The following is a 15,000-nucleotide window of genomic DNA, read 5'->3' on the forward strand; positions in this document are numbered from 1 at the left end:
AAGAATCGAACATCTGAGAAAATTTCTGCGTTCACTCCTTCGACAGTCGAGTAAGATGCTCCAAAGCCTTAAAATGTGTGTGTATAATAATGATCATTAACTGACTTATGCAACAAAGGCCTCCAAATAGGCAAGAGAAAAACTCTGGTCTGACTTGTTTCTCACTAACTTTGCAAAAACTTGCCTAAACATGTAAGGAGCACGCCATGGCTTTGGTTTGGTGTGCAGGGATGGCGCATGGGTGAGAGCAATCGCTTCCCACCAATGTGGCCCGGGTCATGTGAATTGAGTTTGTTGGTTCTCTACTCTACACGGAGAGGTTTTTTTACCGGTTTTCAAAAACCAATATTTGATTTGATTTGTGTTAATAATTATTTGTTGATTTTAGGTTACATGTCCCCAATTAGTGCTCCAGCGCTTGAAGAATAGACTCTTAAATAAAGTTCTTTCCATTTCTTACCTTTTGAGCTAAATGGTCCATGAGATTGGGGAAGTACTTCAGGGAATATAATAATAGTGTGGTTTGAGATTCTTTCCCTTCCTTGCTGCGTGTGAGGCGAACAAATTCAAGACATCTTACTATATATCGGTCCCTGTGAGCACATATGCCTGACATTGGCTTTTCTGGCGGGAAGCTAGACGCTACTGTTGGGCGTAAAAACTCCTCCACTGGCCTTAATTTGTCAGTGTGATGTCTCAAATCGATAATTGCTTATCATACTTAGAAACTTACTGAATTTATGAGTTATAGTGCTATGAAACCTAAACAAAATCAACTAAATATTTTCTGTATTTACGTTGAATATAACCTATACCCACTACATCGAATTGTACATCATTTTATTAAGTAAAAGGAAATCGTATGAACGCAAGTGCATTTCTTTATTGATGAGCAGTGATGGTTTGAAAGTTAGGCCAGTGCAACTTGAGAACTTTCAAAACATCACGAGTGTCAATGACCATAAATCGTTAAATACACGAGCAAGTTCATAATTTTTTTTATTTATGTTTCTCAACAAAATTACTCCATCGCTGTTTCCATAGCAACTTCCGCGTTGCACTCAGTAACATATTTGTGCGTTCGTCATTGACCAATCAGAACCGTGATATTCTGTTGAGTATATAATAAACTACTTCAGTGTGAAAAAGCCTTGTATTTGGCATTCGCTTAGTTTTGCAGGTAGTAATTTATTAGACTGATTTGTGCCTTCAGGAGTAGGGACCGTTATTACGGAGATTCAGCCTCACAGCATACGTCAGAGCGAAACTTGCGTCTTGTCATAAATCATAGAAACTTGATTGATTCTGACTCATTTTTGACCTGTTGTCTACAGATATCGAGTAACTCTTCAAAATATATAAAGTTAGAATTAAGCCTCGTGCAAACAGACGCAACAACTCCCAACAATGTAAGGAAGTGCAATGTATTATGGGAAGGACACGACCCATACGACCTTGTAAATTTAGAAAAATCTATCTCCATGGTGACCATAAGTAACGCGCATGCGTCGCCCCAACAATGTTGGAAGAGCTGTTCAAACGAATCCAACATTGTTGCGCCACACTTCGGCGATCAACGAACAAAAGAAATGTTGGGGGTTGTTGGCTCAAACTTTTGACCAGTTTCAAACTTCGTGCAACAACTTCCAACAACATGCAACAACATGCGTGCAAACGGACGCAACATGTGACTCCCAACAATGTTGGAGTTGTTGGCCAACAATTTCGCGTCCGTTTGAACGGGGCTTTTAGTGAATTTTCTGTTGTTAATGACAAACAGAACCCCGCCGTTTGCCGTTTCACTTAAGGGCGATGCTTCGTCCCTATGTTGTTCCCGAGTGTGGGTAAAAGAGAATGAAGACGGTGTTGATCATTTTGCGCAGACTCCCTACGCTACTTTTCTCTCTACTCTCTCCACATGCAAGGATTTTCAGTGTAGATGCTTCTGAGCTTAAGTCTTTTCGCACTAAAGACAGAACTGGAATGACACAGCAGCAAAGGTCGGACTAGGCATACTAGTCCATAAGCTTGAGGCGCCTAGAATGTGATTGGGTAGTAAGGTGCATGGTGTGACGTTTACGGGAGACAACAGGCAATAGCCTTGGCTCAAATGCATATCCCTCGTAGTAGAGGTCATGGTTGTTCACATTAACTTGTTTATAAAATCCTAAAATCCTGATAAAGAAGGACAGTGCCTTTCAGAATGTTGGATATAGCCGATAAAGAATGGAGGAGGCAGTGCGGCCTAGTGGTAAGGACGCTTGCCTTGAGATCCGGAGTTCTCGGGTTCAAGACTCCTTCTGACCACTCGTTAAATTTGGTTCAACGTTCTCGGCCACACTTGTAATTAGCCACCTGGTTTGCCTCCGGCCAGTTGGGATTCTTAACAGTCGTTGTTGTGTTCTGTCGTTTCGTTCATTGTGTTTCATTGGCCCTGAGAAGCCCCTATGGGGAGTATGCAATTAAGTAGGTATTGCATTGTATTGTAAGATAATAAATACATTCCTCTATCAGTCAATCAGGTTTGCCCTTTTTCGTTTTTTGATAAATTAGGGTCCGTTGCTTCAGTTTGGTTGCGATGGTCCTTGCTTGCACTGTTATAACCTACGAATGTTTAGGAAATTTCCTGCAGTCATCAGCCAATGGGTGAGGGGAGTGTGCAACAGACTGCCTAAACAACTGCCTCAACCTTACTTTAGGGGGGTGGGGAAGGAAGGATTGCTCGAGAGGCAAGGGAAATTACTATGACTGCTTTTAACATATAGCCAAGCAAAAGAGCTCTAATGATTAAGGAGACAGAAAAAGAATTAAAATCATTTTAAGAATGATAAATTCAAGTGTATTATTGTGGTGGAGGGGAAATCCGGAATACTCAGAGGAAAAGGCCTCTTGGAGTCAGAGAGAACCAACAAAGTCAACCAGCAAGAGTTCAAACTCGCGACAAATGGGCCCTTTGCATGAAACTGTCACATGGTATAAAATCTGCCCCGTTGGATGGCAAGCTACGCACTGGGAAATCCAAAACAAAGAAAAGTCACGCTTGGCTGGTTGAAATCGGTTTGTTTTGGGGGCTGTTGCATTCTTTTGCCATCCAATATGGCGGATCTTGTACCATGTGACACTATCATGCAAAGAGCCCATTGTTGTGACCACCCCGCCAACCTTTTACATTGCACCAAGATTAGAATCAAGATCTCATTTATTACTCTTTTTAATCAATTTTGATTGTACCTTTCCAGGTCAAGCAACCAAAGTCCAGCTGCAAGTGTCATTGGAAGTCTTACTAACACCAGAGACAAAAGGTGATTTGCTAAAATATCGGCTTTTACCTGGTTTCCAAGATATTTAAACTCTTATGGGATGAGGAGGTGCATGACCTGGGAACATCTTCAATGGATAAAGATTAGTGACAGGCCTGCACGGACTCCCTGTGTGATTTAACTGTAGATGAATGTAGCCTTCAGTGGCTGAATTAGTGACAGGCCTGTACGGACTCCCTGCATGATTTAGTTGTGTAAGGGCTTCACCTTTAATAAAACCTTTTTTTCACGCCTGGTGGGTGGCTCGAGGTAAAATGTGTGTACTGAAAGGTTTCAGTCGGCTTGTAATGTGTTCGGATTGTCAAGGATCGATTCGTTTCTGAATCTTTCTCCTTTAGATATGATTGTGTCGAGAAATGTTATTTCTATTTCTGAGATTTCAGCCGTGAATTTGGTTGTAGGGTGGAAGTTGTTAGCTTGTTTTATGAACAGGTTTATTTCCTTTATGTTGGAATCCCACAATGAGAAAATGTCGTCGATGTAACGTTTCCACTTTATTGGTTTTGTGTTGCTTTGGTTTATCAATTTTGTTTCTATTTCCGCGATGAAGATGTTGGCAAATGCAACTGCCATTTTCGTACCCATTGCAGTTCCATGGGTCTGGAGGTAATTTTTTCCAATAAATTGGAATGAATTCTCTTTAAGGATAAGGCAAAGCATTTCTTTGAGCTGGTGGGATGGGATGGGAGGTTTGTAGTTGTGAAATTTTTCGTATGCTTGGCATACTGTTGCAATACCCTCCTCTTGCGGTATGTTTGTATACAAGCTTGTTACATCCATAGACACCAAAATAGTATTTTGAGGGACCTTTGTCTTCTCTATAAAGTTTATGAAGTGTGTTGTATCCTTAAGATACGATTTCTGTGACTGCGCAATCGGCTGTAGTAATTTGTCCACAAACGATGATAGTCTTTCTGTCGGGCCTTCGCAGCCCGAAATAATTGGTCTACCGACCGGATTTTGTTTGTGGATTTTAGTGAGCGTATAGAATATTGGGAATATTGCGTGTTTGAGAAAACCATTTTTTAGTCATGTCATCAATATAGTTATTTTGGTGAAGACGTGTGACAAGCTCATTAAGTCTTTGTAATGTTTCTTCCGCCATGGCGTTTTTGAGAGGTTTATAATGTTCTCTATTGTTGAGATGAGTTTGAGCTTCTTGTATTTTATCACACTTGTTCATTATGACAGTTGTTGAGAATGATCTCGGTGTTGTTAACAAGCTCTGTAAGGGCTTTGTATTCGTTGTGTGACAGATTGTTTTTAGGGTTTGATGGTTTGATCTCTGCAAGTTGGATTTTGACACTTTCCAAGTAGCTTTCAAGGGCAACTGACTTTTGATCCTGTGGTACCCAGTCTGATTTGACGTGAAATGGGTGCGGTTCTGTATTTTTTGCGTGGAATATGTATTGTAGACGCATTCGTCTCGCAAATTCTTCAAAGTCTTGCAAGAGTTGGCGTCTAATATTTTTCTCATCTGTCAACCGTGTCGGGACAAATTTGAGCCCTTTGGAAATAACGTTGACTTGGTTGTCAGTTAGTTGGAGATTGGAGAGATTTTTAATGAATCTCTCGTTTGATTTTCTTTGTGTGGCGATCCGTTTTTGAGTAAAGTGTGCTCGGCGCTGTTTGCGTCTAATGTTTGTGTTGATTCCTGTACTTTTTATAGGCCCCTTCACGGTGGTTTGATTTTCAGGAAAGAGACTTTTGTACTTCTCAATATCTTTATTGTTTGAAGAAGTCTGCAACACGTGTGTGTACAATATTTGTTTAAGCTCGTTGAAATCTTGCTGTAGTTTTTCAACCTTATTTACATCGTAATTTACAATGTTTTCTGTGTTCGCCGAATGCGACTGTTCTCGCGTCGACCTATTTACATGAGTGCTGGCAGTTTTGCTACTGTTTTTGAAGAGCTTTGCTTTTTTAAATTTGTTTTCTTTGCTTTCTAAGCGCCTTTTGTGGTAGCGCGTGAGTGCGCTGACGAAGCCTTGTTCTGCTTGTTCCTTGATCTGTTTTATTTCCAGTATTTCCTTGAGAAAAGTGTTATCCGGCGGGATGTTAGCCCTTGCCGAGTATTGGAAGGATTTTGGACAGGTTTTCTTGTTTAAGTGTTCTTCAAGTTTCCTAATGGAATCCTTAGATTTTCTTATATTAGTCTCTAAAGAGGCCAAGTCCATATATTTTCGTTTCCTGCTTGGTCTTTGGTTTTCAGCAGACGTTATAGACAGGCTGTTCTCTTGTTTCTTCTGGAAGTAGCTTTTGTGCCTTGGTTCCATTTGTGATGCTGGGGGACTTTGTGATGTTGGGGGACTCTTTTCATCTGCAGAATCCTCCATTTCATATTTGCTGTTGTATAGCAAATCGAGGTCATCGTTTTGAGGTATTCCCTCGGGTGTTTTGGGTATATCGATGTCGTCGTTTTCATTATCGTATCCTGCCGATGGCGAGAGATACTTCTGTAGGATGTTGTTTGTCATTATCAAATGGTGTTTGATAATATATGTATGGTCTCCAGCAAGACCGACGGTTTGGATTCTGTACGAATCTCTTCAGTTGCTATTTACTGACAACAGTAATATGTGTAGGAATAGTAGAACAACTCAGTTCTATTCCTGCATAAGTTGTGACGGGTGACCCTTTTATATGTGTAAGAGCGGTTAGTGAGAATCGAAAATGTATTATCATTGGCCCATTCCATATGGAGGGGAACCAATCACGGCGGTGTATTTTCGATCCGCTCTACTATGAAACTAGGTTGTGCTTGTTTTGAAGGCTTTATTCGTGTATTAATGATAGCAGTTTTTCGAGCCTGAAGATATACACCCAAGCATGAAGGCTACATTCAATTACAACTAAATCATGCAGGGAGTCCGTATAGGCCTGTCACTAATTCAGCCACTGAAGGCTACATTCATCTACAGTTAAATCACACAGGGAGTCCGTGCAGGCCTGTCACTAATCTTTATCCACTCTTTACGCATTGCTCGCTAGATCTTAAATTATAACTGCCATTGTTCCTAATGGGAATCAACTCACTTAAATACGACGGAGCTTGGCTAGTAATGCCATAAACGCTCTTAATAGCATTTTGCAAACTATGCGCTATTTAACTGGGAGTCAGTGTAGTGATGTGTTGTGTTAGAAGTTGTGATGTGTGGGCTAACTTGAACGTATGAGGTGTTATCAGGTCGTTTGAATTAAGTAGGCTCGAAAATAGTTTCTCCTTTTTTCAAACAAACATATTCTGTCCTTAGATACAGTTAGGGTAATCATATCAAGACGAAATTTGGCCAGGATAATAAGTACCCATCGTTGATTTCTCGCATTATATTTTCCTCCAAATAACGTTACCATGGCAACGATATTAGGCATTTCTTTGAGCCTAAAAATCAACATATATTGCCTTTTTTGAAGAAATGGGACGGCGAGATTTTGCCCATTCAGCGTTACCAGATAATGTTAGAAATACTCTCTAAAATATTTAAAATTCAATAAATCTGTAGGCCAGTTTTTCGGAAAAATCAGTTTTTTGAAATGTGTCTGTTTATTTTTTTTTTCCACCAACAGAATTCTTTTTTTAAATTTGAAAGACAAACGTTTTAAATTAATCTAAGCTAACGTGCAAAAAATGGAAAAAACGGGACGGTGAAATCTTCCCATTCAGCGTTTCCAGATAATGTTAGAAATAATCCTCTAAAATATTTAAAATTTAGCAAAATCTGTAGGTCAGTTTTTCAGAAAATTAAGTTCTTTTGAAAAGTCTCTAATTTTTTTCACCTACAGAATTTTTTTAAATTTGAAAGACAAACGGTTTAAATTAATCTAAGCTAACATGCAAAAAATGAAAAACATTTACCGTCCGGAAGCAGAGATAAAAACGAGTAAAGTTGCAAAATAAGGAAAAATGATGGGGTTACAAGATCAGCATTTACGCATGCGTTGATTTTAGGGCTCAAAGAAATGCCTAATATCGTTGCCATGGTAACGTTATTTTGTAGGAAAATATAATGTGAGAAATCTGCGATGGGTACTTAATACTCTGGCCAAATGTCGTCTTGATATAATTACCCTAACTGTATCTAAGGACAGAATATGTTTATTTGATTGAACAAAGGAGAAACTATTTTGAGCCTCCAAAAGGTTCATATGCGCTGCACCATCAAACCGATAATGTGTCCCAGAATGCCGATTCCCAAAATGACCGTTGTGCCGACGGCTATCCCATGTGTAGACTAACGATCCAAGATTACTTGAATACCTAACTCTTCAATAACGCGTCTTGCTATACTCTGACACCGTTTATCGGAACGCGTATTTTAGGGTCACGCAATGCAAATTACACTCGTAACCTGGCCGCTCTTCATTTTGTGACCGCAGACTGAATCTTATTTCAGTAAAGGAGAAGCAAAGGAGACCTGTTAACCGATGGCAAACAAAAAGAAATGGCCAAATTTTCTTCAAAACGGCTATTTGAGCTCACGGAAACCATTCTTAAGTGTTTTTGGTTACGCGTAGCCAAGATTAAAATGAATGCCAACTTTAAAACATCGGGCCGACATTTTAAAGTACTCCCCTTGCATCTTAGATAAATTCCGTAATAACTGTGGCTCATATTTCTTTTAAAACTTGATCGATTTTTATCACACTGCGGTGATACAGAAGCAATTTAAGAATAAAAAGTCACCGAAACTCGATTTAATAAATTTATGGTCAAAATAAAAGGGATAATTCCCATGATACTACCCCTTTATAAGAAAGAACGAAATTGTAGTTCAGATCGTGAAGCGTTTTTGTATAACAAGAGAAGAACCGGAACGAAATAAAGACCGATTACAGGGCCGTAGCCAGAAGAAAAAGATGACTGAGGCAATGTCCGTGGTTAAATTGTCTTCGTAGGTATTTTAAGTGTTTATGATGAGTGGCGAGTACAGTAAGGGGCCCAATTCTCGGCCAGGCACAGTTCTCGGCCAATTTTTTGTTCAACGTTTATGTTTTGCGCCACAAATGAATCTGAATAAAAAGAAATTGCTTCCAAAGGTAGCTTGATTCCTTGCCTTTTGTCCTGCCGAGTTTTGAGTTTACAGCTACTATATACTGTGAGCAAATCAAGGTGACACGAAGGAAGGTGAATTTGGTTTCCACGAAAACGTGTTTGCTTACGGCTACTCGAATTACATATCCGTATAGGAGTCCCAAATGAGCCAATTGTTGGCATCAAGAACGTAGAGTGATAACGCTTTCAGTTAAATATAAACTTTTCCTAGCCTATTTTATTCTTTGACCTAAATTCACTCCTCAATATTTCCTTGGTACTTTTGCGTATTTGCCTATTCTCGGCCACCCTTTTCGCCGTCGACAACACTAAATTAAAAAGCGGTCATAGTTTTGTATGGAGTTTTCATGTCAAATCATTTGTAAAAGTAAAGCTGTAATGGGGTGGCATGTTCTGACAATAGATATGAATTAAAACTATGAGTTCTGACTTACCGGACCCTGTTTTGAAACACCCAACTCGTTTTTTAGCCTCGCTTGCCATGGAGCAATTAAGAGAAAAACTAGGTGTGCGAAAAAACTTCCTTTTCTAACACGAAACAAAGCTCGTTAAGGATACTTTGTGGTCGAAATATCAAACACAAGCCTTATTAGTGACTTAACAACAAAAATTGGTGATAAAGTGTTGTTTATTCTGAGGAATCGAGGGTTCTTTTTTGTGGCCGAGAACTGGGCCGCGCTGGCTGATAACTGGGCCCACGAACGACGCGTCCATTTTCGTTATTACTCGGGAGAAAACAGGGTTGAGCAGTCGATAGCTTCACATGTGTAAACTGAATGCTGAAGCTAGTTGTCTTTGAAATTTCAAGTCCTTACGGCTATTCCAAGGTAGGAAATACAAGTTTACGTTTTTTGTGGCCGAGAACCGGGCCCCATACTGTACATTTGAAAGACAACACTGGAATCACGCTTGCTTTTAAAATTTCACGAAAAAATGACAGAGGCAAGTGCCTCGGTTTGCCTCACATTGGCTACAACCCTGGATGACAGTCCTCAGTAAAGTGTATGATTTTGTGCACCTTTTGAAACTATTTGATAACTGTACTTGAAGACTCCAATTGAACTCGAAACTGCAGAGAAGCTGGATACTGAATAAACTATACTGAATATTTTTTGGCAGTTACGCCTCTCTTTAAATTGGCGTCACGTGGTAACGTGACATCACAACTTCTAACACATTCAACAGGTGTGTATCAAGGTGGCATACGACAATATTTTCCTTACTTGGAATATCACCCTACCGGAGCCCATCAAGTGGCTCCTGCACCCCAGCGGTAGCATTCTTTTTGCATTGAAATTTTGAAGCTGATAACTAGGTTTGAGGTAGAACTTGCCTTGGATTTGGCAAAAAACAGTATATGAACAACAAGGTTGAACCGTGTATGGTGCAATAACAGAGGTGGGGAAAGTTGTGTAGTGAATTAATGATGGAACATTTTTGAATGTAGGACGCTGGTGGATCACTGGCTCGTCATTAAAAAGAGGTGGAAGTGAATTTGAAATGACATCATCTGCTGCAATGGAGAACACCAAGCTGTTGGAATTGGCCCGTAAACAACGCATGAACACTGATGTCAGAAAGAATATATTTCTTGTTATCATGACCAGTGAGGTAAGTAAGTCTTGATAATACCGCTACCAGAGTCGTTTCAAACTGACGTCTTTCTCGGAAAGAAAACTCATGCTCATCAGAACTGCAAGTGAATGAATGTGTCCATTTGCAGTTGTTTTCAGTTGCATTCGGGGTCTAATGCTCAGAAGACCCGGCATGCCTGGCGTGCGTATAAAAACTTTAACCATGTAGCTCCCTTAATTAACTAAAGAGTTTTTTTCCAACTTGACGTGAAGCTGACAGAAGTTCGATTTGTTACTTTGCTTTGCGAGTTTGTGGGCTTTGCAAGGCAGCGTGCTAGTATGTTATGGATACCAAGTATGGGTGGAAAGTTTTGTTTTCTCGATTTCCAATGTTGCTGGTATTTTGAAACCTTAATTGATCTGGCGATAAGGCCCTGATCTTTTAAATCCGAGTTATTTTTCCCTGGGACCGCTCAAAGTTTCATTTTTGGGCTCATTGGCTACTATGTAACCGATTTTTCACAGTTCACGTGAGCAAAACCACTGTCTTTTCCGTAAGTTCTAGTTACAAGTTGATCGCAGACCGGTTGATCATCAAAAAAGAGCGTATTTTTTCTTTTGCTCTTGCTTTACATTTTATCTTTAAGTGCGAGGTTACCAACAGTTATATCTTAAGGCCAAAGAGAGGGAAAGCCCAAATCATAGGCTATTTGTGGGGAACAAATTACAATCCTTTTTTGACGTCGAAGTGTTGTTGTTGCTTTTGTAAATTGGCAGTCGAATTTAGAAAGCATTAGGTAGTGTGATTCTTTCAAGTTCATTTTATTCACACTTATTCAATTACAATACAACAACAATAAGAATAAAAAGAAGTAAATACAGAGCTAACTGTACATTGAATTAAACATAACAAAGGAGAAGGTGTGTAGCAGTCAAAGGAGCCAAGCTTTCGAGTTGGCTGCTACCACAGAGCACTTACAAGTGGGTGGAGGTTATACAGTACTTATAGAAACTACTTATGAAGCTCTAGCTAAATTAATCACATGCCTTACTGTCAAGTAGAAAGAGCTTTTATTCTGTTTTTTAAAACTGTCGAGGGGGTGGGGACACTTAATTTTCATAGGCATTGTTTCCCAGGTCTTTGATGCCATTACGCTAAACCTTGCTAGGCCATAATTAGTTCTAGAAAATGGCTTGTACAAGTTTTGTTTAGTGGCATACCTGGTATTATAATTATGGACAGTCTAAGCTGGTTGAACTAAATCATAGAGAGCAGGAGGTATATCCTTTTTTTGATATTGTATTTGCACAAGAGCACCAATTTAAAATTTAAAAAAATTCTAATAGTGTAAAGTAAGGTGTGGGACTTTCTCTTTCATTTGCAAAGAAGATGCAAACAGATACAGTTATTTTGACTTATTTTGATTTTATATAACGTAGTTTGGTATTTGGTAGTTTGGTTTCAAATATTCTGATAATCGAACTGGCGGAAGCTGTTATAATTGTACTGATCAGCCCCCTGATTGATTCTTATTGATAGGACTTTGTAGATGCATTTGAAAAGCTAATGAAGCTAAACTTAAAGGATGTTCAAAGCCGTGAAATAATCCACGTTCTTGTTGACTGCTGTTTACAGGTATTAAAAGATTATATGTGTGGCCCCAAAGGGTAGGGTTTTTCAGGCGTTTTGGTCATAAATAGGGTATCGATTTTGGCCAATTTTCCGCCATTTTGGTCATAAATAGGGTATCCATTTTTGCACTCTAGTCTTGAATTCGTTTTTTATTTAGAAGCTACTTCTTTATCATGTAACCTACCTAATAAAAGCAGATAAACATTCCCTTTAACATTGGTCTGAACTAGGGAAATAATTATAAGGCAGGTCTGCACCAGGGTATTGATTTAAGGGTCAGGTCATAAATTGGGTATTAAATTTTTGGTCAGGTCATAAATAGGGTAGGGAAAATCGCAGATTTTGGTCATAAATAGGGCAAGGGTTTTGGGAAGCGGGCCGCACACCCCTACCCTATTTTTCTGGGAGTACCCCCCCCTCCCTCCCCCCCCTCCTTCCCGGGCAGAAGATAACAAAGTAGAAAGTCAAAATGTCGGAGGTAATCAAAAGATATAAAATTATTATAAAAGGTACTTAGTTCTAAATTCTAAAATTGACTTTGAGCAATGTTAATTCAATATTTCGACGAGCCGATTTTCCGCAATTTGCCTTTATTCCAATGTTTGTTCCCCAGCATAGCACATGGCTAATCTACATGACAATTTGAAAGCCAACATGGCGGCTATCGTGAATAAGGGCTACTGAGTGGCTTTATAGCGCAGTTGGTAGAACATTGCATCGGTATCGCAAAGGTTCATGGGTTCGAATCCCGTTGAAGCCGCCAGAATTTTCTCAGGTGTCTATAAAAGACAATTGCTTAAATTGTCCAGAATAAGTGCGAAGATCACTTCTCTCTTTCGTTCGTGTGATAACAGCCAACTTTCACGATAGCGTCATTTGACTACAACTACCAGAATTCAGTTTGTTTTAATTGTCTTATTTAAATTTTGTATGGCCAACGGGGTAAAAATAACAATAGGTCTAATTAGCATGAGACAAGCAAAACCTGAAGGATTATGGAACTTGTAGTCAAATGACGTCATCATGCAAATATCCTATAGAGCGTTTTCACATGACATCACGGCGGCCTTGTTGGTGTTCCAAAAAAAAGGAATGGCGGCCATGATGGTGTACCAAACAAATCCTCTGGGATTTGAACTCTATTTTTATGCAAATACTTTCCCTTGTTTCAGTAATCCAGCATGGCTCCTGTTCACGTGAGTGAAAACCCTCCATTGGATAATAGGCCATTTTCCAGTTGTTTGCTCAGTGACCTAGCCTTTGAATGGCTGCGAGGCTGCCGATGACTTTGTATTGATACAGACCTCACTTCTTTTATCATGTAAATTGTGTTATTGTAATTAGCTACATTAACATTAGAAAAGCGCAAAAGTTTGTATCAAAGCAGGGTCACCGGCAGCCTCGCTTTCATTCTTAGGTAACTTGGCTTAACTGTAAAATGGTCTATTCTACTCATCATCACGGTTAATTTTTTTTAGGAGAAAACATACAACCCATTTTATGCTTATCTTGGACAAAAGTTCTGTGAATATAGTCGGAGTTATCAGGTAAGATTTTAAAGTATTTTTCTTTGGGTGTTGGGGGCATTTTGTTAATCATTTGTTATTTAACACGGGTAATACTTGAATCGGGACTTTATAGGTGGGTTTACAGGTATAGTTGTCTACTATCTCTCTATGGGCTGCCACCCCATTCATTTTGAATCAGAATTATTTAATACACTTAATTCAAGTATGTTTGCAGTTTAGTACACATTTTTCATTTCATCTTTTTCTATCAATTGTTTGATCCATCTTTCTTTCTTTCAGGTAACCTTGCAGTATTCCTTCTGGGATAAGTTCAAAGTAATTAATGACTTGACTCCTCACAGTGTTGATAACCTGTCTCGTCTCATGGCTCATCTCATTTCTACCAGAGCATTATCATTATCCATTTTAAAGGTACGAATGTATTTGTTTATGGCGACAATGGAGTTACGATTCAATTTACAATCACCCGTAATTGTTTACCCTACAGCTGACATTGTCTACCGTGAGATTATAAAACATCTGAAACAAGGTTTGGGAAAGACTTTCCTTGCAAAAAAATATGAGAGGGGAAAATGTTGACTCAGTATTGCACCGCCAACGCAGAGAACATGGGTTCGAATGCCGTTGAAGCGGCCTGAATTTTCAGGTGTCTGTAAAGTCATGTACAATTGCATAAATTGTCTAGTAAATGCGAGGATCACTCAGTTCTGTAGCGCTGATAACGAAAGAATACTTTACAATGACTGCAAAAATTCTCGCGCGCTCATTGGCTAATTTTTATTGTCAATAAGCTGACAGACATAAATTAATAATGACGCGATATTGCTCGCGTCAGATTGAAGTTTCTCGCATATTTGTCTCACTTTCTTCTCGTGTTTTGACTTAATTTTGACCCCTCTGCCTTTTTGTTGAGGATACCTAAACTTCGAGCCAGGATTCGAGCTAGGATCCGAGCCAGGACTCGAGCTAGGATCCGAGCCAGGATTCCAGCCAGGATTCGAGCTAAGATGAGCTTTCTCCGCTATTTATTCTCGAATCTTTCGGTTAGGTTATGTCTCGAATCGGTTAGGTTAGGTCTATTTGCGTTGGTTCTAGTCTAGTTAAGTCTAGTTAGGGTTAGGGTAGGTCTTGGTTAGGTTAGGTTAGGTCTCGGTTAGGTCTCGGTTAGGTCTCGAATCCTGGCTCAGATCCTAGCTCGGATTCTGGCTCGGATCCTGGCTCGAATCCTGGCTCGGATCCTGGCTCGGATCCTGGCTCGGATCCTGGCTTTATTCTTAGTTTATCTCCTTTTTGTTATCGTAAAAAAACAAATTGATGTCAGTTTTTCATGCGTCTGCGGATGCACTCGGCTATCGCCTGGTGGATCCCCAGCTACTTTGGCAATGTTATGACGCAATTCATTATCAATGACAGACGCATGAAAAACTGACATCAATTTGTTAATCTTTGAAGCACTGAAGAAAGTGGTCGACTGCGGATAGACTGGACAGGATTTCATATGAGGTTGATGTCCCCAAACAATGAAACGGCGGCCATGTTGGTGACCCTACCGGATCCTCCGGGAATTGAACTCCGAGGCTATTATTATGCACCTTTTTCTTTCGTTGAAAAACATGGCTGTTATGAGTGAACCCAAGAATATGTTGTAGTGAGCGAAGAGGCTGCAAGGTTTCCATCAAATTCCTTTAAGTGCTGCTAACCTCGGTTTTTTGAAGTCTATACCTGAAATGACGTCATAATCTGTTTTGCATTGCAAAGCAGTTTTTGACGACATCTCAAGACTGGCCCATACCTTTTAGTACGTCTGCCGTGGGGCAAACGACTGACTTCTGGTTTTGTTAAATTTTACGACCAGCAAAATTGAAATTTCCATGTGAAAACGGTACATTTT

General features: G+C 39.6%; 1 protein-coding gene across 1 annotated transcript in view; it reads left to right on the forward strand.

Annotated features, from left to right (window-relative positions):
- LOC138013232 (nucleolar MIF4G domain-containing protein 1-like) overlaps nucleotides 1-15,000 on the forward strand; it is a 33,827-nt gene that overhangs the window by 16,439 nt on the left and 2,388 nt on the right. Inside the window, exons 13-18 of the mRNA XM_068860252.1 lie at nucleotides 1-50; nucleotides 3,240-3,302; nucleotides 9,821-9,984; nucleotides 11,488-11,583; nucleotides 13,059-13,127; nucleotides 13,389-13,520. The exon at nucleotides 1-50 is cut by the window's left edge and continues 81 nt beyond it. Of these exons, the coding sequence (XP_068716353.1) occupies nucleotides 1-50; nucleotides 3,240-3,302; nucleotides 9,821-9,984; nucleotides 11,488-11,583; nucleotides 13,059-13,127; nucleotides 13,389-13,520 (574 nt within the window). The remainder of the gene's footprint in view (nucleotides 51-3,239; nucleotides 3,303-9,820; nucleotides 9,985-11,487; nucleotides 11,584-13,058; nucleotides 13,128-13,388; nucleotides 13,521-15,000) is intronic.

The sequence above is a fragment of the Montipora foliosa genome, chromosome 8 (assembly GCF_036669935.1).
Source record: "Montipora foliosa isolate CH-2021 chromosome 8, ASM3666993v2, whole genome shotgun sequence".
Classification (NCBI taxonomy): Eukaryota; Metazoa; Cnidaria; class Anthozoa; order Scleractinia; family Acroporidae; genus Montipora; species Montipora foliosa.